General features: G+C 29.8%; 1 protein-coding gene across 2 annotated transcripts in view; it reads left to right on the top strand.

The window, feature by feature from the left end:
- The first annotated feature begins 2,550 nt into the window (after positions 1-2,550).
- LOC141529819 (uncharacterized) overlaps positions 2,551-24,107 on the top strand; it is a 34,588-nt gene continuing 13,031 nt past the window's right edge. For both annotated transcript variants that reach the window (XR_012479665.1, XM_074246534.1), the window contains exon 1: positions 2,551-3,429. Coding sequence is in view for 1 of the 2 variants with exons in the window: in XM_074246534.1 (XP_074102635.1) it covers positions 2,631-3,429 (799 nt within the window). In the remaining variant the exon portion in view is untranslated. The remainder of the gene's footprint in view (positions 3,430-24,107) is intronic.

Here is a 24,107-nt window from a genome sequence, read left to right as displayed (position 1 = left end):
GTATTCAATTTCTTCCTTTAAATTCTATTAATTGCTCAATTTACTTTTTTTTCTAACCAATAAAATAATCATTCAGATTATTAATCAAATAAATGTCACAATTTGTTCGAAGTATTAAGTTGAAATATAGGAAAAAAAAAAAAAAACAATATTTAAAATTAGATTTTTGAATAGCAGCACGATTTTTTCAAAAGTCAATAACAAAATTCTTGTAAATATAGAAAGTGTTTTTTGTGGCCGAGTGTACTCATTATTTGGCTCACCTATCCACAATTACCTATTCTCTAGTATACCAAAGCTTGGGCAACAGGTTTAAATTTATGGAACTATAAGAAGTGGTAGTGTGTACGTGGAGCATGTTTCTCTCTTACTCACTCATTTGCGATTACGGATTGTGGATAGAATCTTCTTCCCTTTTCACTTTCTCTGTTGCATTATTTTCATTCCACTCTTTCAGTATCTATTAGCTTATAAGAAAGACAGAGAGAAAAAGAATAACCAAGAGGCTATCAAACTCTCATAAAACTGTCAGCCACGACCGCCTGACTGACTTATGTGCGTCCTTTCTTTTTCCCTTTGCTTTTTTTACTTCTATTTTTTTTGCTCTTTTACGTTCTTTTTTCTGATACTTTTGGTTTGTTACCTTCATGAAACCTGTTTGTTTGTTGTTTTCTGATAATATACCCAATGTCATTACATAAAATTATTATTTTACTATATCGAATAAAATATAATCAGAATTCGCATGTTAATATCAAAATATTGGGAAAAATAAACGTTACAAGAGATCAAGGTTTAATCAGTTCCCCTTGAGGTAGATAATCTTGATTAGGTATCGTTATCAATCTATTTATGATTCAACTAGTTTTTTTGATTACTCTTGAACGAGTGGTACGTGGGGGTTCACGGAAATAAATAAAAGGAGACACGCGTGCGCACACATTACTCCGCGTTTAACAACAGCGACGGAAGAACTGCTCACTCTTTGGTAACGTCCAAAAGGCTAGTATATAATACACAGAATATATTGAAGGAAAGACGAAGACGTAATACATATCTATATAGGGAAAAAGGGGAGAGATGTACGAAGAAGATAGAAAATGTCAAAAAAACACCCTCTCTGCTGTTGATAAAACGAGTAGAGCACCCAAGCAAATATATGTTATATGTCTCTACCTTAACTTATATTAGCCCCCCCCCCTTGATGGACTTTATTTAGTTTCTCTTTTTCGACTACCCCACTACCTTGTCAGTAAAACATCCCTCTATTTCTCAAATTCTTCATCCCCTTTACTCACTTACATTCTCTCTTTCCTGTCGGGTCACCGTATTTTCCTCCTCACTCGTAGTCTCTGTGACGGGTAATACTGCTTATCGAGAAAACAGGGTTAAAGAATTCGGAACGCCGACGGAGTTAGTAGTGCAAGAGAGAGATGGAGTATCCAGCAGATAGAGAAAGAGAGAGACCAATCAAGGTTTGACGAACGACGGGGATTGGTCCGTTCGCCTGACACGCAGCGCGGGCACGTGACAGCTACCGCACCGACTACGAGAATCGCGGTTCAGTACGATACCACCTCCCTCCGCGCACGCAACTGCACGAGAGAGGCAGCACATGGGCAGGCTTGTCTCGGCAGCCTCTATACCTCTATTTTCTTACTGTACCCGAAGGCGTGTGGTGCTACACTTAAAGTGAGACGGTAACTCGAGCCAGTCTTAAATTGTACGCCGTCACTTGGTCTCGATACAAACTGTAGTGTTGATCAACCTCCAATGTTTATTTTATTCGTTTAGTAATAGTCTACGGTACTACGAAAGTGCATTGTTTTAAATATTTTGAAATAATAAAACTATTTGAATCATAAAAATAATAAGATACTCGGATTCGTGTAGTGAAATTAAATTAACCATTTAATGTATTGTTTTGTTTTGAATAGTTATTATGATTGCTTGTGATCGTTAGAATAATGTAACAATGCAAGTTTGGAAAAATTTATTTACATGTTTAAAGAGAAAACCATCAAATGAGGGTGATTTTCCATCTATTTCTCAATGGAGCAGAGTCTGCGTTGACGCCAGGCAGTAGTAGCAATAACGTGTCAGGTCTCACGAGTTCCCCGTGGGTAATTGTACCCGGTAAGGTCGTAAAGAAGCGGAAGACAGTTTTATAGTCCCGACCCACGTGGCGCTCGTAAAGTAACTCAGCTCTTGTAGCGGTTACTTACCTCTCTATTAGTTAGTGTGATCTTCTTCATCATTCATTATTGAATCATTATTGTGATAATAAATCATCCATTTGTTTATATCATAACTTCTAAATGATGAAAGACGTTTAGCACTATTGTAGGATTTATTAAATCATCAACAAATACAGGTGTCGGAATTTAAGTGATATGCTGCTGTCAAATCGTGATTTTAAGTAAAGTTGATAGATATTATTTTTAGTTAAATGAAGCAGTCGATTGTTTAAAATATGATTGATAATTTATTTATTACTTAAAAAACCGTACCAATGTTGTGAATATAGTAAAGTGAAGGAATTGGGGAAACACTTGCATGATATCGCAGGCAGTAATTGTTTTCCTAACAAAGCTACGAGTCGTGCAAGGGGTTGACTTGTTGAACTAACAATGAGTTCTTATCAATTCGTAAATTCTTTAGCAGCCTGTTATGGAGGCCAACCTCAGCAACAGCAGCCACGTCCGACACCGAATTCTCCGAGTGAGGCTCTGCAAGCTGCATCTCCCGCCGGTAATGATTATTATAATCCTAATGCTGCAACAACTGGTTATCCAACTCCATGCTATTCACCACCGCAGCACTATCCTCAGCATCCTTATGCAACACCAGCAGCAGGATTGCAGCACCCAGCACCTACGGGGATGATTGACTACACACAACTTCAACCTCAGCCAAGGTTGAATGCAACGGCTTCTCAACATAGCTTGCACGCTCAACAATCACATCACTCGCAGCATCATTCTCAGTCACAAATTCACTCAGATCCAGCTGCACCGCTTCTACAAGGTGTAACACCCTCATCAGCACCTTCAACTTCAAGTTGTAAATACGCTGATTCAACGTCTTCGACAAGCGTTGCTTCCCCTCAGGATCTTACCACATCAACATCACGAAATAGCCCGACGCCACTGGCTGGCACCAGTAAATCTAGTACCACAATTACATCACCATCTGGAAATTCTTCACGACCATCGGTTGCCGCGTCTGCCTCTTCACCTCCGAGTGGGAGTTCGAGAGGTATTGCCGAAGGTAGCACCTCTCTTACAACAGCATCTTCGGCATCATCACCAGCTTCCTCCACATCAAGTACTTCTAGTACTGGGAATAACTCATCTAATAAAGGGAACTCAAATAACAGTAATCCACCTCAAATATATCCGTGGATGAAGAGGGTTCACATCGGACAAAGTAAGTAGAACATTTTATACATTCTTATCTGTTAAGAGATTTAAGCAATGTCGATAAGATGAAGCCAACTTAAGAGGTGTTCAACTGTGAGAGAGTTTTAAAGAATCACGACTTAACAGAATGGTAAAGCTTGATAGAAGGGTCCAGAGGCTATTATCGCCTTTTGAAACACTCCGAGTAGCCTGAAAGGTCAGAGATCTCATGAGAGGTTGCCATTCTTGAGTTTTCATTAGGAGTACGATTGATTCATAATTCAAAATAAAAATATGACTCACAATACATAGTCTTTATGTTTTCTTCTTTTTTTTTTTTTTTTTCCCCACACAGATGATATATTTTTATTTTTTGCTATTATCTTTGATTCTCTTATAAATTATAACACATTTCTATGACGTGAAATTCATTTACTAAGAATTGATAACTTTATCGTTAAACTTTTGAATGATATTATTACAATAGAAATCGATTTATATTATTGAACTATGCACAAGTCTTTATTTACAGTTATAAATACAGTTTTTCATCAACTTAGAGCTGCATTCTGCAGAAGGACGTTATTTTGTCATCTATATTCATTGATGTGAAGTTATTTTTAGTTGAGTTAAACATTAAATATACCTAATAGTAAACCACATAAATTTTGAATATAATCTTCCTTTAATGTAATCGAAATTAATGCATACTTATAACATTTATTAATGACAATATTTATAATAAAAACATCATAAATAGAGGTGGTAAATACTCTAAAGACCCTTGAAGTCGTATTATTCTCTGTATAACATCGTAAAATTAGGCTCTGACGAATTTGTAGAAAATAAATTAGAGAATTAGCTTTTGAAAAGATATAGAGTATTTCTTTTATTATTTGTATGAATCTTTTTATAGCTATTTATTCAAAGTAATTAAGATTTAATATTTAGCGTTCTAATCATTTTGATTTTGGTATTTTGATTTTTTTCCACATAAGTCATCGTGATTTTATTAATATTAATGTACAGCTAATTTTATCATACTTTGTTAATAGCTATGAATCAAAATTGATTCTTAAACCTGTGATGAAAATCATAACATCTTAATTAGTCTATAAACCTACTTTTAATGTTTGTAGATTATTATGCGAATAAAACCAGTAATTAGAATATTAATAATTATATCAATTAATTAAACAAATAAACCTTTAGATTAAAATCAAGCGACGTTAGTGTAAATACAAGTAATTAAAATAATTTATCATTTTTACTCTTTATTTAAATAATTATCGTTTTAAAAATAGTATTATTTTATAATGAAAGTTTGATATATTTATTTTTAACATCAACGTTTTTTTTTAATTAAACACAATATCTCTTTTGCTATCAATTATTCTTCGTGCGTACTTGATATTTGCAGACTATTCATGATAGTGTTTTTATTTTTAGATCGTTAACGTATCTTTATCAATGTTATTAATTAAATATTTTTTTCTATATATATCTTAAAAGTAATCCAATTGAAAAAAATTCTTTTCATAAAGTCGTAAAAACAAAAATAACTTATCCTTTTAGCAGAAACAAGTTACATCAAGTAACAAAAAATAGAAAAACTTTAATAACGATGAAAAATTTAATTATCAATCATAGTGAGAATAACATAAGACATGTTCGTAAACTTGAAATAAAGAATAGGGAGAAACACGGCAGGCTTAGATTACAGAACCCTCGGAAATAGATAATAAATAAGTATCACACATAATAAAAAAAACTAGAGAGTAAATTCCTTCAAAGAAATGACTAAATCATTCTATAAACAAGAATCAACTTATAAAAATAATACACCTTTCAAATCACTAATTAAAGTTTTTTTTTTTTTTTTTTTTTTTTTTTTATTATTATATATAAAAGCACTTGAGAAAAGTTAATCAGAACCTAAATTAATAATACTTTTAATGTTGTTATAATACGCTTGTCCTTTCAAAAACTGTAATTTAATGTAGATAATCTAACTACTGTTACCGCCGGATAATATTCACAGAGCGAACGAATTCACCTGCCTCTTGTTCTTGTGTCCAGTGCCCTTTCTTACTTATATAAACAGATAAGAAGACAAGAAACACTTCTCATTTCATTCAATCCGATCTGCACGCGGCCAGCATGTGCATTAGTCCTAACGTGATTTACTGCGCTGGACCGGTATGATTCAGTCAGCGGGGAATTTGACGAAGAATTAATGGTATTATGATATCGTATGTAACTCTATATATGTGTTCAGGCCATAAATCAGGTCGTATTGTGAGACAAGGAGAGGGGGAGCGGTTAACTTTTCCCTTCTTCATCATCACTCGCAACGAAACCAAGATAGCCTTTATACTAGAGTATTCTCGTACTCGGCAATACTTTATTGTTTGAGATTTGACTTTTAAATGCTTGATATCAACAATATCTAAATCATATTTAGAGTTGTAAAGTCATTAGTTCTTTGCTACATAATAGAAAAATAATTTTTATAGAATTTCGTGTTCTCGTTTTTTTATTCTAATGAAAAAAAAAAAAAAAAAAAAAAAAAAATAAAAAAACAACGTTTGTTTTATTTAACAAGCACACTATAATGACTGAAGAAAGAGCAGTTGTGCTTTTGTTCTTTTTTCTTATATTACGCAAAAAGGATAAGATTGTTGAGATTTGAAGATAAAATGTACAAGATAATATGTTTCCTATTCAACAGAATATACATTTAAGTTTCTTGTAAACTGCAACAATGTGAGACTAATGCAAAAGATATCACGGCTAAAGTAAAAGATTTATACTTATGCACTCGAAAAATTTCAAGGACACTGGTTCCATGAGCATTCATTTAAAAAAATTTTTGATTTATTCATACCCGTTCGAACCAATTTTCAAGGACAGTATGCATACAATACTCAGGTTATATGGTGTATACACCATACCCTTCTATCTTTGAATCGGTTAGAAAAACAAACAATATAGAATATGTAAGACTTTTCGGTTTGTTATTCGTCACCAATTACATGGATTTTTCAATACCTGACTGACGTCGAAGGCCATGATATAATATTGACATATTTCAAAAATTTTGCATACTTCAAACTAAATCGAAAACTCTTTTTCATGAAATATTTGAATATAATATTAGGATTGAACAATCAAAATTTAAATAATTAATGCTGTAATGTTAGGATGAAATTATTAAAATAGAATTTGGAAAAACTCTCTGAAAAATATTAAAATTCACAAACCTAATTAAAGAGAAACAAAGGGGAGAAAACATGTCTTTAATTATGATCAAAGTATAACTTTTTGAGCAGCAATATTTACTATGTAATTGTATAATGAACGTCACGAAGTGCTGTACTAATGAGTTAAAATTTTTATTAATATACATTTAAAGCTATTTTTAAAAACAACATTTTTCGCAATTTATTTAAAAACATTTTTCTTGCCGATAAAAGTATGTAAAGTACGTTCACTTTCTTATAAACAGGATCTTAAACGAAATATTTTCTGAGTATTTAAATTTGATTATTCTAAATTATTATATGGTGATTACATGTGTTTAAGTAATTACAGAGCTATTTTAGAATGCCCTTTAAATTAAAGAACTCGTTTATGAAGCTAACAAGATATATTATTTATAATTTTATAATACTGTTCTGGTTACTTGCAAAAATGATTTTTATTCTTACTTCAAATAATATACAGAAAACGATAAGTAAAGATCAAGAGTAAAGTAGTCTTGCTTACCACTTTTGTTACTGTTTAAAGAGAATCCTATGTGATCATGAAAACAATTATACATTTTATTATAGGATCTACAATAATTTAGACATCATTTGATCTAGTTTGAAATAATTTTTCGAAGTCCCCACAACTATGTGAAAATATCTATCACATATTATGAAACTGGTACATTTGTCATATTGCTATAAAATTATAGTAATAATGACTATACTCAAATGTGGTCAGTTTCAGTAGGCAATCAAGGATAAATCCTATAGTCACCTTGGAATTATCCCTAACATCCCACAAAATAGAAATTATTCTTACCTTTCTAGAAAAATAAATTGATGACTAAATAATAAATTTTCATTTATCAACAAAAAAATCGGAAAAAACTGCAATTATGGAAAAGCTAAAATTTTCTTAAGCTCAAATAATTGTTGCTTCGGCTCAGACTACCTCAGTCATTCTCCAAAATTTACTTGGGTTGAATGAATTATTTCTCCGTCAGAAATATTTCTAAACAATATTACTGTAAAAATTCGTCTAATAAGATAGCAGTATTTTTTTAAAATATTGCACAATGATTATGAGATTACTTTCAGAATAAAAGTTTTTGTATATTAAAAACCCTTTTTGTTATAAAATAAATTAAATTTTTATACGCTTATTTAAAAGAATTCCGATTAAGAGCAATAACATGTATCCAACTTTTAATTAAATAGGTTCTAGGTTCTATTTTTTTTTAATAGTAATAAATTCTTTTATCCAAATCCGATTAAGAATGTCAACCGAACATACCTATAAGAAATAAAATCTACAAATCGACTGTGTTAAAAAATTATCACGAAGCTTTGAATGAATCGTGAGAAGCAGTTTTGATTATTTCTACGAAATATGTGTGTGTGTGTGTGTGTGTGTGTGTGTATGTGTGCAAACCTCTCACAATTTTTGAACGGCTTGATCGACCGAAACGCAGTTTTCGGCGTTTCAAAGCATTTCTTTAATCATAGATTTCTTTAATAGTTGAACTGATTGGTTAAATAGATTTTGAAGAATTTCCAAAAAAAATTTAGAAAAAAATAAGGGGTTTTTTACCAACGACGTCGTAATTATTTGTGGGATCGTTTTTTGAGTGAAATGAATAACATTATTGTTAAAAAAAAAAAAAAAAAAAAAAAAAAATGAAAAACAGCATTGGATGCCACAATCTACATTCAAGTCATTTGATTCATGAATGAAGATATTGCAGTTTAAAGTTTTTCAAAAAGTGGTCTACCAACGCAACTACTAGATTTTTGAGCTCGACAATGTATAATAGTTATATTTTTTAGTTTAAAGAGCTAAAAAATTCGTTACATGTTTTGAGTGTTTTGAGTGTTTTGAGCTTATCCATAATGGGAAGTTTCAGAGATGGCTGCAAGGCCGGTCTTCAAATTTTTTTTTTAGCTTTCATGAAGATCATTCTCATGAAATATTCTAACCATACTTTAAGATATCGTTTATGTTCACGTGTATCATTATAGACTTGTCCAACGTAAATTATTCAAAAACTGTAGAAAAATTTTAAAATATATATGCAATAAATTATTGAATTTCTATTTATCAACTTACTCTATAGATTTAAATAAAAAAATTTATCACAGTGAATTATTCTTTCTTCATTGTTTTAAGATATCGTTTTTGTTTGTGAATGGACTGACAGATAAGCTACGCAGTCGGTTAAAAATTTTGAACAATTTTTAAATAACAAGTCGCACTATCTTTTTTTTTTTTTTTATTTCATTTTAATTTTTAAATCAGAGAGACAAAATATCAGTTAATCTACAAATTAATGTATTAATTGAGTTGTCAAACATCAAGAAAAACATCAAAAATTTACATTATTTGAGTTTAATCATAAAAAGTACGATACAGCTTAGAAAAATTGATTTAATACATTTATTTATAAGTATAATCACATAACGAAACTTCGAACTACGATAGAACTACTTGTCAACTTCTGCCATGAAAAATAAATCTATTTATAGAAAACTTATGACCTAAGCAAAGAATGTGACCGGCAACTGAACAGCATTATGATTGGGATTTCTTAATTTTTCACTAGAGTAATATTACTTGTAGTCAACAAAAAAATATTATTTGGAGTACAATTTTCAATACTTACTGTAAATTTAATTTTTTTTTCTTCTATACGTCTATACATTGATCATTCAGTCCATTTCTTAGATAGATTTCATTAAGTCGTTGATCATTGGTTACTTGGAGTCTTTTAAAAAGTCGTGAAATAATCAATTGGCTTGATAAGTATTATAATCATTAGAATATTAAATTGAATTATCGCTCTTTCTTTATAAAGGTACCTGAATCATACTTCCTAAAATTTTTATGTTTGAGTATTTGATTAGCTAAGTCATATTATAGAGCTATTATAATTACTAGATAGATTCATTGCAGATATGTGAATATTAATCATTTACTTCATAATCATAAATATCATCGACGTTAAAAATGTCAATACGAGTGATTACCTGATGATAATTTATTAAAATAGTAATTACCCACTTCTACACATAAAACAATCTTTACTGTAAAATCAATTTACTCGGCTTAGTGGAATATTTTGGAGAAAGAAAATTATTTGAGTTGATGTAAAATTTTCTTATCATAAAAAAAATTTTTCTTGCTTCCAAACTACACAAGTCTTTTTGATAATTTTCTTAGTTTACGTAATTTTTGTTTTCTGTGTACGAAGGGATGATTAATTTCAAATCGAAATTGTACCCATTACATTAAAACTTTCTACACTACTCATAAATATTCAGAATCTGAATAACCAAATTGCTTATTGGTATAAAGTGCAGGCTATTTAATTAAAAAACTTAAGAGTTTAGCAAGGTGTCTGACCAAATTAACGATTTTGATCCGGAGGCTATGTAATTATGACTCGATCGGACCGATTCAGATTACCATAAATATATCTATCAAAGTTAGTGCAGAGTTAATACTGATAAAAAAATAATTTCAATAATTAGCAGTATGAATATACATGCAGAGAAAAAAAAACAATTCTAATAATCAATAGAAAGAATATACATGAAGAGAAAATGCAACATTAATTGATATATTTAATGACCTAAAGTTTGCTATCTGAAGAAAAATTGAAAATTAATGAAATCTATTACTGTATAACTAATCATTTAATAATTATTTTTCTTGATTGTTACTACATATTTAGATTTTCATCTTTTTGTTAAGAGTAATAAATGTAATACAGATATCAGCTGTTAAAAGTGAAATTTTAAGATATTCCGGAAGATCAATAATTTGTTTATCAGACAGTCATTCTCAGTTAATAATAGGATAAAATTAGAGTACATCAACAACAATAGTGTTGGTAATGTATACAGAAAAAAAAAATTTCTTAAACCTAGAAAATTATAAGGAAGTACGAAGTTATTTTAGAGCAAGAAGAAATTTTCTTGACTTAAAAAAATTTAACTTTGTTCAAGAAATTTTAACTTCATTCAAGAAATTTTCAATCTTCCTCAAGATTTTCTTGATTTAAGAAAATTTACGCTTGACTCAAGATTCTCTTTCTTTCTGTGTAGTAATAATTATAATTACTTTACTGCTAATGCATTTTAATTAATGATACGATTCTTTAAATCTTGGATAGAATTATTAGGTACTTTTTGAAAGGCTTCTCAAAGCTCTAGATGTATCTAGATACATAATGGTTTCATTACTGTATCATAATATGCCTATTTAATGATCTGCACGTTATTGTTTCCATTTCTATTGAAATAACAATAATTTCTACCATATACTGGTTAATCTAATGTAAAAATCTAATCGATAAAATTCACAATTGAATTGACATGCATGCATGATTTGAATCGTTAATTGAATCATTCCGAACTCTGATATTGGGAATTAAAGTTTATGTACCTTAAATCATGAAAATTATGTACGAAAGACGAATTTAATAATCCTCGTTATGTAGCGTGGGAATCATAATCATGTACACGGTAACTATAGGTATACATAACAAAAATGAAAAGGCGTACTAAGAAGAATAAAACTCTCAACATACTCGGTCTCTTTTCCTCCAATGCGATATTGTCTACGCTAAATACTTCGTTAGTTCAAACAAGGCTCTTATTATATATTATATGCCTATTATATGTATTTTACATTTGATTTTGGGAAACTACCAATATTAACTCAACCAATTTTGTGTAATGTTAATAAATTACTAATAAATTATCGTTAAAGGAACTTAAAATTTAGGGAAAAATATGATTTGAGCTAATTTTCGGAATTTGAACATTTTTTATTTTTTAGCGGTCTCTAATAGTTTTCAAGGTGATAAGCGAAGAAGAGTTTTCAAATACTATTAGCTTACGTTTTTCCTGATTAGTTAATAAAGAGACGAAAAAATATTGGTGCCCATAAAAATATTTTTGTTTTATTATTTTATTTATTTGAGAAGAATATCATAATCGGTTTTGCACTAAACAAGATAGATTATCGTGAATCATAAATCTTCAAATTAAATTCATTTATTATATCAAATGATCAACATTAATCAAATCCTATCATATGTAAAAAGCGGATTTATAAATTCAAATACATCATGATATATATTAATAATCAAAAGACTTATCTTTTTTAAATGAACATATAAAGAATCCCTATTATTTAGCTATAAAATAAAGTTCATAGTGTATCACAGGACTCTGTTTGACTGTTGTACTAATTGGTCGGTCAAATATAAGTTTTTAATTACGTAGAGAAAAATAAAGTTATTAAAGTAAGTCTATTCAATCAATTGACGTCAAAATAAAATAGAAAATAGTATATTTGTACTGCAAATAATCTATTTGATGGATAACTTTTTTTGTACGTGTTCTGGTTAAATATACAAATCGTTTATTGGAACATAAATTTCCCTCTTAAGTGTGCATATTCACATCGAATGCGCATATTTAGAATCACGTCGACGGCGGACGGTGGTAATACATGTGCTCACGGGGATTCGAAGGAGGCCGCCTGTTGCTGCGTTGTATATGCCAAGATGCGCCATGGGGATTCTCGATCTTTGATGCTTTTTCAGTCGTCTTTCGGTTCGTGAACCCCCCGAGGAGGCAAAAAGGATCACCCTCAGCTTTGAAAATTTACGAGCTCGGTAAGGAATGGAGAATTCTTCACATTTACGAGAAAAAGAGTTTTTCACCTTAAACACAAAATTAGAGTAACAGAATTATATAACGATTACTATTTTTAATAATATTAGGGTAAAGTTAATATTCAAAAAAATTATATTTTTTTTTATCTACGGTACGCAAACAACTTTGGAGAAAATTACTTTTACAGTCAGTATACTAGTAATTATCATTGATATAACGTTAAACGCATTCAGTAAGTTTCAGAATGCTTAAGTTTTTCTCGGGGACATCCGTTTTTCCTCTCTCATTTCTTCTTGGGTACTCTTTATGTAATATTTAATGACATATGTCAGATTTTATACGCTCTGAAGAAATTCTTAAAAGCACTTCACTTTGACCCTAGTACAGTACTTTGTTACATAAATCCTCATTCCTTTGTAGATACTTATAAAATTATGACCTATGTGGAGGCTTCTTTAAAATTAAAATTAAGATTAAAATCGTTTATTTTTTCAGTTTACTATTGTCGAAAACATTTTACGCTTACTTTTTCCCCTACGCTTGTCTACTGAATAACCTTAAATATTTCGTAAAATCTGAGTAATCATATATGATATCAATAGAATATTAAAATACCATAAAAATATTTAATAATTAAAATTAATAATTGGAAATAAACAAGTAAAAAATATTATTATTCTTCCTAGAACAAGATAAGAAGAGACTTATAGAGAATTGAAAATTGTCATCAATTTTACCAATAAAAAAAAACTTAGTTATTACATTTTGAGTCATAAATAAGGTGTTTGTTTTTGTTTATTACTTTATTATAATAATAATTTGTCGAAAAATGATATTTTATGTAAAAAATGATTGATACATTAATTTTTTTCAGTAATTAAAAATTAATGGCTTCAATTAAAGATAAGTTATTGAAATCAGTTCAACTTTAGTGAGTTGCATTATGTATATAGAATAAATATTTCAAGTATTCAGGTATAAAAATTGTAAGATGTTATTTTTCGGATAATTGTACATGTGAGAGTATGAGTATACAAAACAATAGTTCCCGTTTATAGTTGAACATTTTTAAGTAATTTTTAAGATATTGAAAGTGACCTCCTGCATTTTTTTTTTAATTTAAATGAATATTAATAAATACTTGGAATTAAATAATGAAATTTTAACCACATATATTCGATGATTGGTTTGTATATATCTCACATAACATCTGATTATTTTGTAATCCTTTATTTTTGAAAAAAATAATCGAATTCATAATTACGCGAAAAATCATGAAAACCATTTAAATATTTTTATTATTAAAATTTTTCTTTCTAGACACCAAAAAATTTTACTTCCTCCAAGATAATGTTATCTCCCTAAAAAATTATTTTTTCGTTAGTTGAGAATATTTGTTCTAAAATAAAAAAAATTAATGTCCATTAACTGTTTTAGTGATTAATTAGACTGTAGAATCAAGATTTTTTTCATGTGAACAAAATTAATGCTCAACGCATCTTTTTATAAAAATAGTCTTCTTCTAACACTTGGGATATTTCTACTACTAAACTAAGTAAAATATTATAATAATCATGTTAATCAAAAAGAAATAATCGCACAAGTAGGAATTATAAGAATAGTGAGAAAAGATTTTATTCTGTGGGTGGCGAAGAGTACAAAATGTTTGATGTTAAGGCGGTTCTACTGAGCGTCTCGACGACCCAGGGCCATAAATAAATGCTAGCACGAGGCTTACTATCTTCTCACAAAATACAGCTTCGCGCAGACTACTGGGTATAACTAAGAGAGACGCTAGTAGTGATTAAAATGGACAGTCTGCTTCCGATCTGAATCAGGGTGATTATTTCATAACTCATGGATTCCCTTACGATTTCGATCTGTAACTAAACTGTCTTATTTCCTCATCAGTTAAACAAAATCTTATCCCGTTTTTAGAAATTTTTTATTAGCTGTTGAAGATTGAATGAATAATCATAGAACTGGAAAAAAAAAAAAAAAAAAAACAAATAATATCTAAAAAGATAACTTAAAATAAAATTATTTCAAATTTTATGAAGAAAAATTTTATCTGACCATTGAGGTATCTTTACATATTAGATATATTTTGTTTACTACCCAAGTCAAAATTTAAACGTCTGAATCGATAAAAAATGCAGGAAATCTTAGTTTGATAAAACGCCATTAGTTTAGGTTTAATCAGTCAAGCCGTACAAGAATTGCGCTTCTGACGATCATAAAACGTCGAGATTTGATGAAAATTTAATTTTCGAAAAACGGGGTAAACCCAATAACTTTCCAATTTTAGGAAATTTTCAATGTTCTTAGCGGAACCCATACGAAGTCACCGATGCTCGAAAAAAACCGATGATCGGCCAAGACTAGGCTACTTATGCTAGGCCGAGCATCGGTACTCTAACATCGCCCTATGGCTGGTACACCATTGGCCACCGATCGATGCTCTTACTAACGACATACGATCATCAGTCTATCCTTGGCCGATGATGTGATGAATTTACTTCTTGCAGAACTTATAAAAAATACATTCAGCAGAACTTATAAAAAATAAATGCAAAAATTGTATGTAAATTACAAAAATTTTATTTTTATTAAAAAATATATTGACTGAACTACTTTTCAAGTTAAAAACTCATACCCATACACAGTAAAAAATTTTGTGTTAAAAATTTTCATGTTCAATATTTAACACTTTTTTGTGTTGATTTAGCATAATAATTGTTAAATTTACACATAAAAATGTTAAATTTACCCATAACAGTGTTAAATACTTAACACAAAAATTTTTAACATTAAATTTTTTGACGCAATGACGTAAATTTTTTACTGTGTACGGAGTATCGTTCGAGGCTAGGCTATTAATGCTTGAACAAGGATCAGCGCCTTATGATCAGCCTATGAATGGCTCACCATCGACCGCTCTACTAAGCTCATAGCAACGGCAAACGATCATCAGACGTTGCTTGGCCGATATGATAAATTTTCTGTTATGCATCTCCTCTAAATATCACATCAGCTATTTCTTAAATTTTATTTACTGGCATTATTTTGTATTTATGGGAGATAAATATTATCAAACGAATAAGTTAGGTGATAAATTTACCGTTTTTATTAGAGAAAACTTTTCAATTAGTTATTCATTAATTACTCATAAAAATTGAGAAAATAAAGTACCTATAAAGCGAATTATTGGTATGCATTGGAATAAAATACTTGTTGATCATTTAAATAGCTAAACTAAATTCTTTCTATTAACTACGGCATGCAGCGCAGTTGGTAATGTTCAAAACTTCCACGCAGATGGACCAGGTTCGATTCCCATCGCATTTTAATCTTAAAATTTTTTTCAAGGAACTTCGATAGGCTCACCGCTCCTGTGCAACCCGAGGATGAAATTAAAAATCTACATAACAATACGACTAAAAAAAATCAATAATTTCGCGATACTTCAGCCTGATTTAAAAATTATTTTTCCGTTTGAATATGCTCAGCCGACGCTCGGTTATTATGCTCGGCGGCCTATGCTTAGAGTCGCCAGTCTTGGAACGATGTTAACATCCGATACCCAGCCAGCCTTGGCCCAATGAAAAATCCGATTCTCGACCGATCATCAAGAATCGAATGTCTATCATCGTCCAATGATCGATCGATCCTTATTATTTGTATGGGGAATTTAAAAAGTATTATAAACTATTAAGTTTCAAAAAAAAAAAAAAAAAAAAAAAATTTGCACTCTATGAAATCTCTTGTTTTAATATTCATTTTAAACACACTATTTTTCATAATAAAACGATTAATCTACCCGATCTAAAGACGTTCTACCACCTATGGAAATTATGGGGTTATAAATAGTGTCAAAGTAGAATTTTTGATTAAATTTCTATTCAAAAATCTAAGCAAATACTTTTCTAGAATTAATAAATATTTATTATTAGTTAACAAATTGCGTTTAATAAACGATTGTTAACTACTAACAAACATTTATTAACTGTTCATAAATATTTATTAACGGGTAATCTAAACTCCAGCAATTAATTAACCCTTCATTAGTTATATACTGCAGTCAGTCTGTTAATAGAGATTATACTAAAAAACCTTATTTAAAACACCCCAGTGCAATGAAGAGATCTATTTTTAATTTTAAATGTGATGAGGACGTAGTCCCACAACAAAATTTACTAGGTGGCTAGTAACTGTTTTCAGGCGAGTCTATTTTATCACTGTTACTTTGATAACCTTATTATAGCAGGTTAGAAAAGCATCATATTCGAGTAAATTATTTAAAGGAAGGAAACTGGTGTCAGAAACATTTTAAAAAAATAACAAAGTATATATTTTTATTACTAATTACTTAAAAATAATATACAATTTACTATTCTTTTATAAACTAAAATATATTTTAATAGTATTAATAAAATATTGAATGATAAAAGTAACTGATGTACAAATTTGATTTGAAAATTTTCCCGAATTACAATATATTCCTACAGTATAACAACCTGTAAAAATTTATCCGCGAATTTTAACTGATAGAGTAGTCATTTTCAAAAGTAAATTTGTCACGTCCGGCCGCGTGTGTGTGTATATGTGGGGGTGGGAATGCTAATGTAAATAAAATTTTGGTATGTCTGTGAACAAATCAATCGATTAAGATAATGAGATGATACAATATGAAACTCTTTATTTAAAATTCTACCAAATGGAAAATTTTCGAGTGTTTTAAGAAAAAAAAATTAGAAAAACAGCTGACCTCAAATGCCATCCCTGCAACTTCCGAAAATTCCTTACCTAAACGCTCAAAATTGTACTTATGACGTTTTTAAGCTTTTCAAGCTCAAAAATAAAATTTATGTGTTATTACAAATTCTCCGAGCTCAAAGAGATAGTTGTTCTATGATTTTGAGCTCTTCGAGCTTAAAAGTCTAATAAAACACTATTCTTTAAATTTTCGAACTACAATCACCTCCGGATGGATAAACCGATTTTTACGCGGTTGGTATCATACGAGACAGTTTGACGAATCCTATGATTTACTTTCAAAGTCAAATTTATCGGACTGAAAATGTTGGAGTAATTCGAAAAAATCACTTTTTTCGATTATTTTCGTCAGCGTTAATTCACGAACAAATTAAACGATTTTAACCAATCTAGCCGCGATCGACGTGGTTTTTTGATGTTGAGAGGTAGTTAATTTGCGAAACTGATCAACAAAGCCGTTTAAAAGTTATTAAAAAAAAAACACTTTTGAAAAAATTTTTTTTAGTAGTTTTTTTGAGATTTCTTAAAATCTACGGGTCTGAATCGATCCAAATTATATTAAAAGCTACACACGGACACCATCTTAAAATTTGTCAGTGATGATTCGTAGGACCTTACAACTCATTCCAGGTTATTATCCAAGGAATGTGTGTACCAAGTTTTATCTAAATCCGTTAAGAATTGTAGGTGCTATCGTTTACATAAGCCACGTCATATATAAATTTATAAATTTTCGAACCAATATTATTTTTGAGCTATACTCGACTAATTAGATGATATTATAGCAACATTCCGACTTAATTTTGACATGAGAGTCAATGCAATAGATAGATTTCGATGAAATCTACCTACCCTCATTAAAAAAAAGAATTAGAAAGAATTCAAAATGATTTGATTTTTATAAAAAACTAGCTGGCCCGGTGAACTTCGTATCACCTACAAAAATTTTTTTTTTTACAAATTTTGATTTGTGATTTTTAACCTGTAAACTCTAATTTATTTTTGTCAACAATTAACACTGGTCGTATTGTAGACGGTTAAGTTGGTATTAAGTTATTAAATGAAACTTGTTGGTCATTTTAATATGTTTTATGTGTTTTATTTATATAATAAATGTATAACAAATTATAGAGCCTTTGACGCGTAACCAAACGATCCGGGTTCGATTCCCGGTCTGGGCTGTTCGAATTACTTTTTCAGTTACCGAAAATTCCTACTGAGTAAAGGTCCTCCCCTTCCCCCTTTATCCTTTATGTCCCCCACTTCCCAAAAATTTGTCTTTAATGACAAATTTAGCTATTATATATGGCTTTTATATATATATATATATATATATATATATATATATATATATATATATATATATATATAAAAGATACCCAAAGTATACTTGTACGTATCTTCCTGCATATTGGACAATTTTGTATACTCTTGCAACCTTGAGTCTCAAGCGTAACAATAGCGATTTCGATACAAAATTAACAATTTTTTATTTTTTAAGCTGAAATTTTTTTCAATTCCAAAATTCCAAAATTTTTTTTTTTCTAAACCATCCCTGAACTATAACGAACAAAACAAAAAAAAATTTTGAAAATCGGTCCAGCCGTTTTTGAGTTTTAGCGAGACTAACGCACATCAATTGATTTTTATATATATAGATAATCAACATACACTTCAGGGATTAACAAAAGCTTTAACAACTACTTTTAAGATATCGTTATTCAGAAACTCGATTACATCTAAATAAACATTCATGAAATATCTATATAATGTGAGATAAATGTGCAATTTTTGTAAATCAAAAAATATTTTATTTTATTAGTTGCGCGAGCTTCCGAGTCTGAAAAAATGAGCCTACGTCCGTACACAAGACAATTCATGTAAGCTTACGTAAGGTTGTGAAGGCTTATTTTTTCGACTTGGATTGTGCCATCTTTTTAAAAAGTGGAGAAACAAAATATTTGATACTTGAAGACTGTTTAGTCATTTTTCTATGTGAGAAATTCCTTGACATATCATCGTTCACCAATATAGTCATGCTGGGTACACCTTTATTAGAAGTGTGAACAAACCCATTCATTCTGGACTGAAATACGTATGGGCCTACGCGTACTTACCCCGCATGCATCGGATTGTCACGTCCTATCATTAACCCTTTGCACTATTAAATCATCAAAAATTATATGTCTATGTTGACTTTGTAGCATTTATTTAGTAGTGAAATAAATTCATCACTATGTTAGTCAAATAAAAACGTATTGTGATTTTACCATAAAACGTGTAGAGAAATTCAATATAATCGAAGAAAATAACTTACATATATTTAAATTATCCTGCTACACGTTCAAAATGTTAATTAATCAAAAATTTCTCAAGTTTTGACTGTTCGAAGATATGTATAATATGTCTTAATAATAGGCTATTCGCAGTAATACGTATTACCCGGTAAAGAGTTGTCCATTAAGAATAGACAGAAGAATAAGTAGTCTATCTGGTCGCTTGTAGCTCATAAGTTTTTGTACTTAACCTCAAATACTGATCATTTGAGTAGCATTTCGTACGTGAACACGTCAGTCTCGCAGCTGACTACATTGTTCCCTTCTAAAAGGTAGGTCATTAATTTTCTGGCATAGAATACATTTACAATATAGCATCTCTCGCACCCTTGTCTATTATGTATGAATTTAGACGCGTGCGTGTTTGTTCAGTAGGTTGAATACAACTCACAGTTATATCACAAATCTAAACCGTTTGTGAGACTTCTTGACTATTGCCAATTAATTAGAAATGCTTTTATTTTTATATGATCGATTCTTTTTTTGTATGCATATACCCGTAAAATTTTTTGGATTATTGTAAAACTGATTTATTGTTTCTAACTCTCTGTTATTAAAATCTAAAATTCTCAAGATTTTAACTTATATATTTCATTTTAAAAATTTAAATTTTCATCAGATCTCGATGTTTTAAGGTCCTAAGAAAGATTACATTTATTCCTATAATGGTGTCTTTATAACTGTGTATAAGTTTCTTATAACTTTTTAACGGCTCAAGAGATTGAAACGCGAACTGTAGAATCGAAAAGATCACCTGCACTTTGATTTCCAGAAAATTTAAATCGATTTGGCCCCAATTTAAATTGATTTTGATCAATAGCAGAAGTAGAATCTTCAACAAAACATATTTTTTCAATAACTTTTAAATAACAGTACCATTAAATTTGAAAATTTAATGGATGTAATTAATAGACGTTAAACGCAATTGGTCCGTTCGGGTGATATTGTGAAAGAAAAAATCGCGATAATTTGAAAAATAGTTGATCTTGCGGGGTATCACTGAAACTTACCGCTATTTTCAAGCTTAAAACACTTGAAAAACATTCTAAAATGTTGAGGTTGTATACATTTGTGAACATTTAGAAAATTTGTATACATTTTCAAGTTCATCACGTTCAAAAGCTTACCCGTGCAAAACAAATTCTGATTCAAAATGAATTTAAGATTTTGTAATTCATATTTTGACACGCAGGTGAAACGCTTTTTTAAAAAGTTTGAATTGTGATCTAGCCCGAATGAATCGACTTTATTTATAATCGATTCATAAAAAAATCGAATGCATTGTAACTCTTAAGAGTCCTGAGTCGAAATTTTATTTTGCCTAAATTCTGTTTTAACCTAGCTAAATTAAAGTCAGGATGTGCTACGTTGAAATAGAGTTTAAGATATAGTGATCTACGTTGAACTTAATTTTTGTTTCAACCTAGTAGCGCCTACTTAACCGCATTTTCAAACTAATTGAGGCCGAGGAAGGTTTTTAATAAAACCCTGTTTCGTTCTTTTAGAACCTGGCTGGGCTTGTGCAATGTATAAGATTTTTGTATCTCAGACGAAGTGTCAGGCAGGGTTTTATTAAAACCTATTCCAACTTTATATAGTCTAAACTGGTTTATATTCATTGTAAAAAAAAAAAAAAAAAAAAAAAAGAAAGAGAAATATTATTAACCCATTATTAGTTATAGATATCGTTTATTAAACAATTGATTTCCACTAATTCTGATGAATCCTAGAAAAAAAAAATTAGATGACGAGTTAAATTATTTTTCTTTTACCTTTGCGTCATAACTTATATTGGCATTTTTATACACTTTAGCTTATTAATTTACGAATCTAAGTTAAAGTCGTTTTATTAGGATAAGGATTTTTTTCTAAACCAAAAGAACCAATAAGATATATCAAAAGCATTAATATATCATAAACTTTGGATTTTATAATTGCATTTATTTTTCAGTCAATCGAAGAAATAGATTTTAAATTATCTCGACCTTTCCTCTCTTAAGCTAAGCCATAAGAACTTATATAACTTTTAGCTTTTTTTTTAACGTACGTACAGGGAAAGGTGGAGCATGACGGCCCTCTTCAAAAATTTTGCCAAAAAATTTTTAATTATCTTGAATTTCTTCGAGCTAAAAACAATTTCTTAGCTTAAGAATTTTTGTTCTCGACTAAAGATAATTTCATTCTTATAAAAGTATAAAGTTTTAGTCTCTGTTTCACCCTAAAAAATCTACGCGATAAAATTCTCATTAAACTCCAGGTCACTCCTCTACGACCTGAATTTAGACGTATAAGGTTTAAACAGAGTCTTAAAATTTGAACTATACCCCAACTCAACACTCCTTACCTTGACGCAAGACGAGTTAGGTTGAAAAAGGTTCTTAAATCAGAGCGGCATATGTCTACATCAAAGGAATCAGGCTTTATTAGGTTGAACTAGAGTTTTAAAATTTCGACTCGGGATACCAAACACGGCGTTTCGATTTGTCAAGCCGTTCAAAAGTTACGAGAAATTTTTACACATATACACATATCGATGTCTTTGTAAAAATAGTCAGAATGTTTTTCTTGGAGCTCAAAACGTGAGGATCTGATAGATACAATCTCGATTTCTAAAAAACAGGAAGAAACAACAAATTTTTAATTTTTAACAATTATTGGTGTTCGTAGTGGAAAATTAATAACTGATAAAAAAATCTGAAAAAAAAAAAAAAAAAAAAAAAACGAATTTTTTCTTTCATCAAATGAGTTGTGCATCTCTCATCAGGTCATTCCAAAGTCCTGGGCAATTTTTCCGTATGTAAATGAATTCATCCATTCGAAAAATACAGTAGAACTCCTATAAATTCGACTTTCCCTACCGGTACATGGAAGGTGATTCTTTTAGTCCTTCCGAGGATAGTATGCGCATGCGGTAAAAACTAGAGAGCGAGCGAAAAAAGTAGCTATGTCTTCTTTTTTTTTTTAATTAGAATATTCTGGTAAAGGGGGTCCTCTAAATTTTACTTTTTAGAATTCTCTATCTCTTTGCTTTGAATTTATAGGAGTTCTATGATATCGAAGTTAAAAATTTCCAAAAAAGTACTTTACCAATACTACTACTAAATTTTAGAGCTCAAAAATGAATAAAAGATAAACTTGTGAGTTCGAAAAGCTTGATACTTCCGAGTGATTCATGATTCATAATAATATTATAAGTTAATTAAAAAATTAGAATTATAAATTAATAGCGAATTAGAATAAAAATATTGAATATATTTTAAAGTAAACTGTGAAATATGTTGTATGCACATGAGCAGTAAAAATTGATTATCTTATTAAATAATATGACAGTTCATATTTCATTACCGGTTTATAAATTCTTACTAGATTTTCATGGATTTTTAAAAGTGTCTGTTTAGATAAAATGCTGTTACTCGATTTCGAACGAGACATCTTAAACGTCTTAAAGATAAGATTTTTTTTTTAGATTTTATATCAGTAAGCCATTGAACTTGTGTGCTCGGAGTTTTATAGACTCGATGAAAATTTCAATGTATAATTTTGTACAGTACTGGCTGCTACAATTTAAACGGATGATTAATATAAATATAAAAAAATTTTAATAGACGAGAAAATAAATATTAAATTTATTGTAATTTAGAATTGAATCATGGAAATAGCAACACGAAAGATATATCTATAGAAGACATTAAAGTATCTTAAAGATTGTCGGTTTCGTTTGAGTCGCGTGCGTCGAGTGATCGAAGTAACGTGTGATGGATGAAGCATCTCTCCATTCTCGTATCCACGATCATCCACAATCCAAAGGTCCATTTCAATCCCTCGCTTCTTCTGTAAACATGTAAACCATACTCTGTCAGCTTATTCAAACTCTGCGTTCTAATACAATCTTGGAGTATTTGTGTATGTTCAGAGAAATTTTTATCGTGAAATTTCCCACAAAACTCTTCTTTATATATCTCTTTGCTGTCAAGAATATTTTTAAATATACATAATACAAAAAATTATATTTCGTACATTTGATATCATATTCCTATTGAGAATATATAGGAGATATGTTGAGAAAAAGACGGCTTTAATTAATTTTCATTGAACTTAGACTGTGACTTCACTATAAATTCTTTTAATTTCTCTCTGAGAAATCTACTTTTAGCTACTACACGGAGAGAAAAGAATAGAACTTAGTCCTATGTAGAATGGTGACGATTACTATGTTACATAGTAACGGAAAGTTTTGTGAGAACTCTGTGTAAATTTGCTGGAATTGATGGAACAATTGTTTATGGATTTGATGATGCTTTTTTGAAGACTGATGAATCATTTTGTGCATATGATGACCCAGAACATCACAGAAAAATTACACCTTTAATTACTATTAAACCGTCGATTTATATAGTTAGATCTATAATATTGAATCCGATGCATCTTTTAGATAATGGAGTAACCAGTAAACTTCTGAATTATTGGTATAATGGTGAAAAAAAAAGTTAAAATAAGTAAAAATAACTAGGAAATACTTTCAAAAAGATTGGAAGATTTAAGAAATCAAATGCCAAGGGAATATTCTAAGAAACCAAGATCATTAAAATATATATCAAAGTTCAAAGCAACAGAATTTCGATTGATTCGTCAAATAGGTGGACCTATAATATTCGAAA

The sequence above is a fragment of the Cotesia typhae genome, unplaced genomic scaffold, assembly GCF_013202065.1.
Source record: "Cotesia typhae breed Kobodo isofemale line unplaced genomic scaffold, CoteBio_Ctyphae contig_48, whole genome shotgun sequence".
Lineage (NCBI taxonomy): Eukaryota > Metazoa > Arthropoda > Insecta > Hymenoptera > Braconidae > Cotesia > Cotesia typhae.
This window is presented reverse-complemented; position numbering and strand designations above follow the sequence as displayed.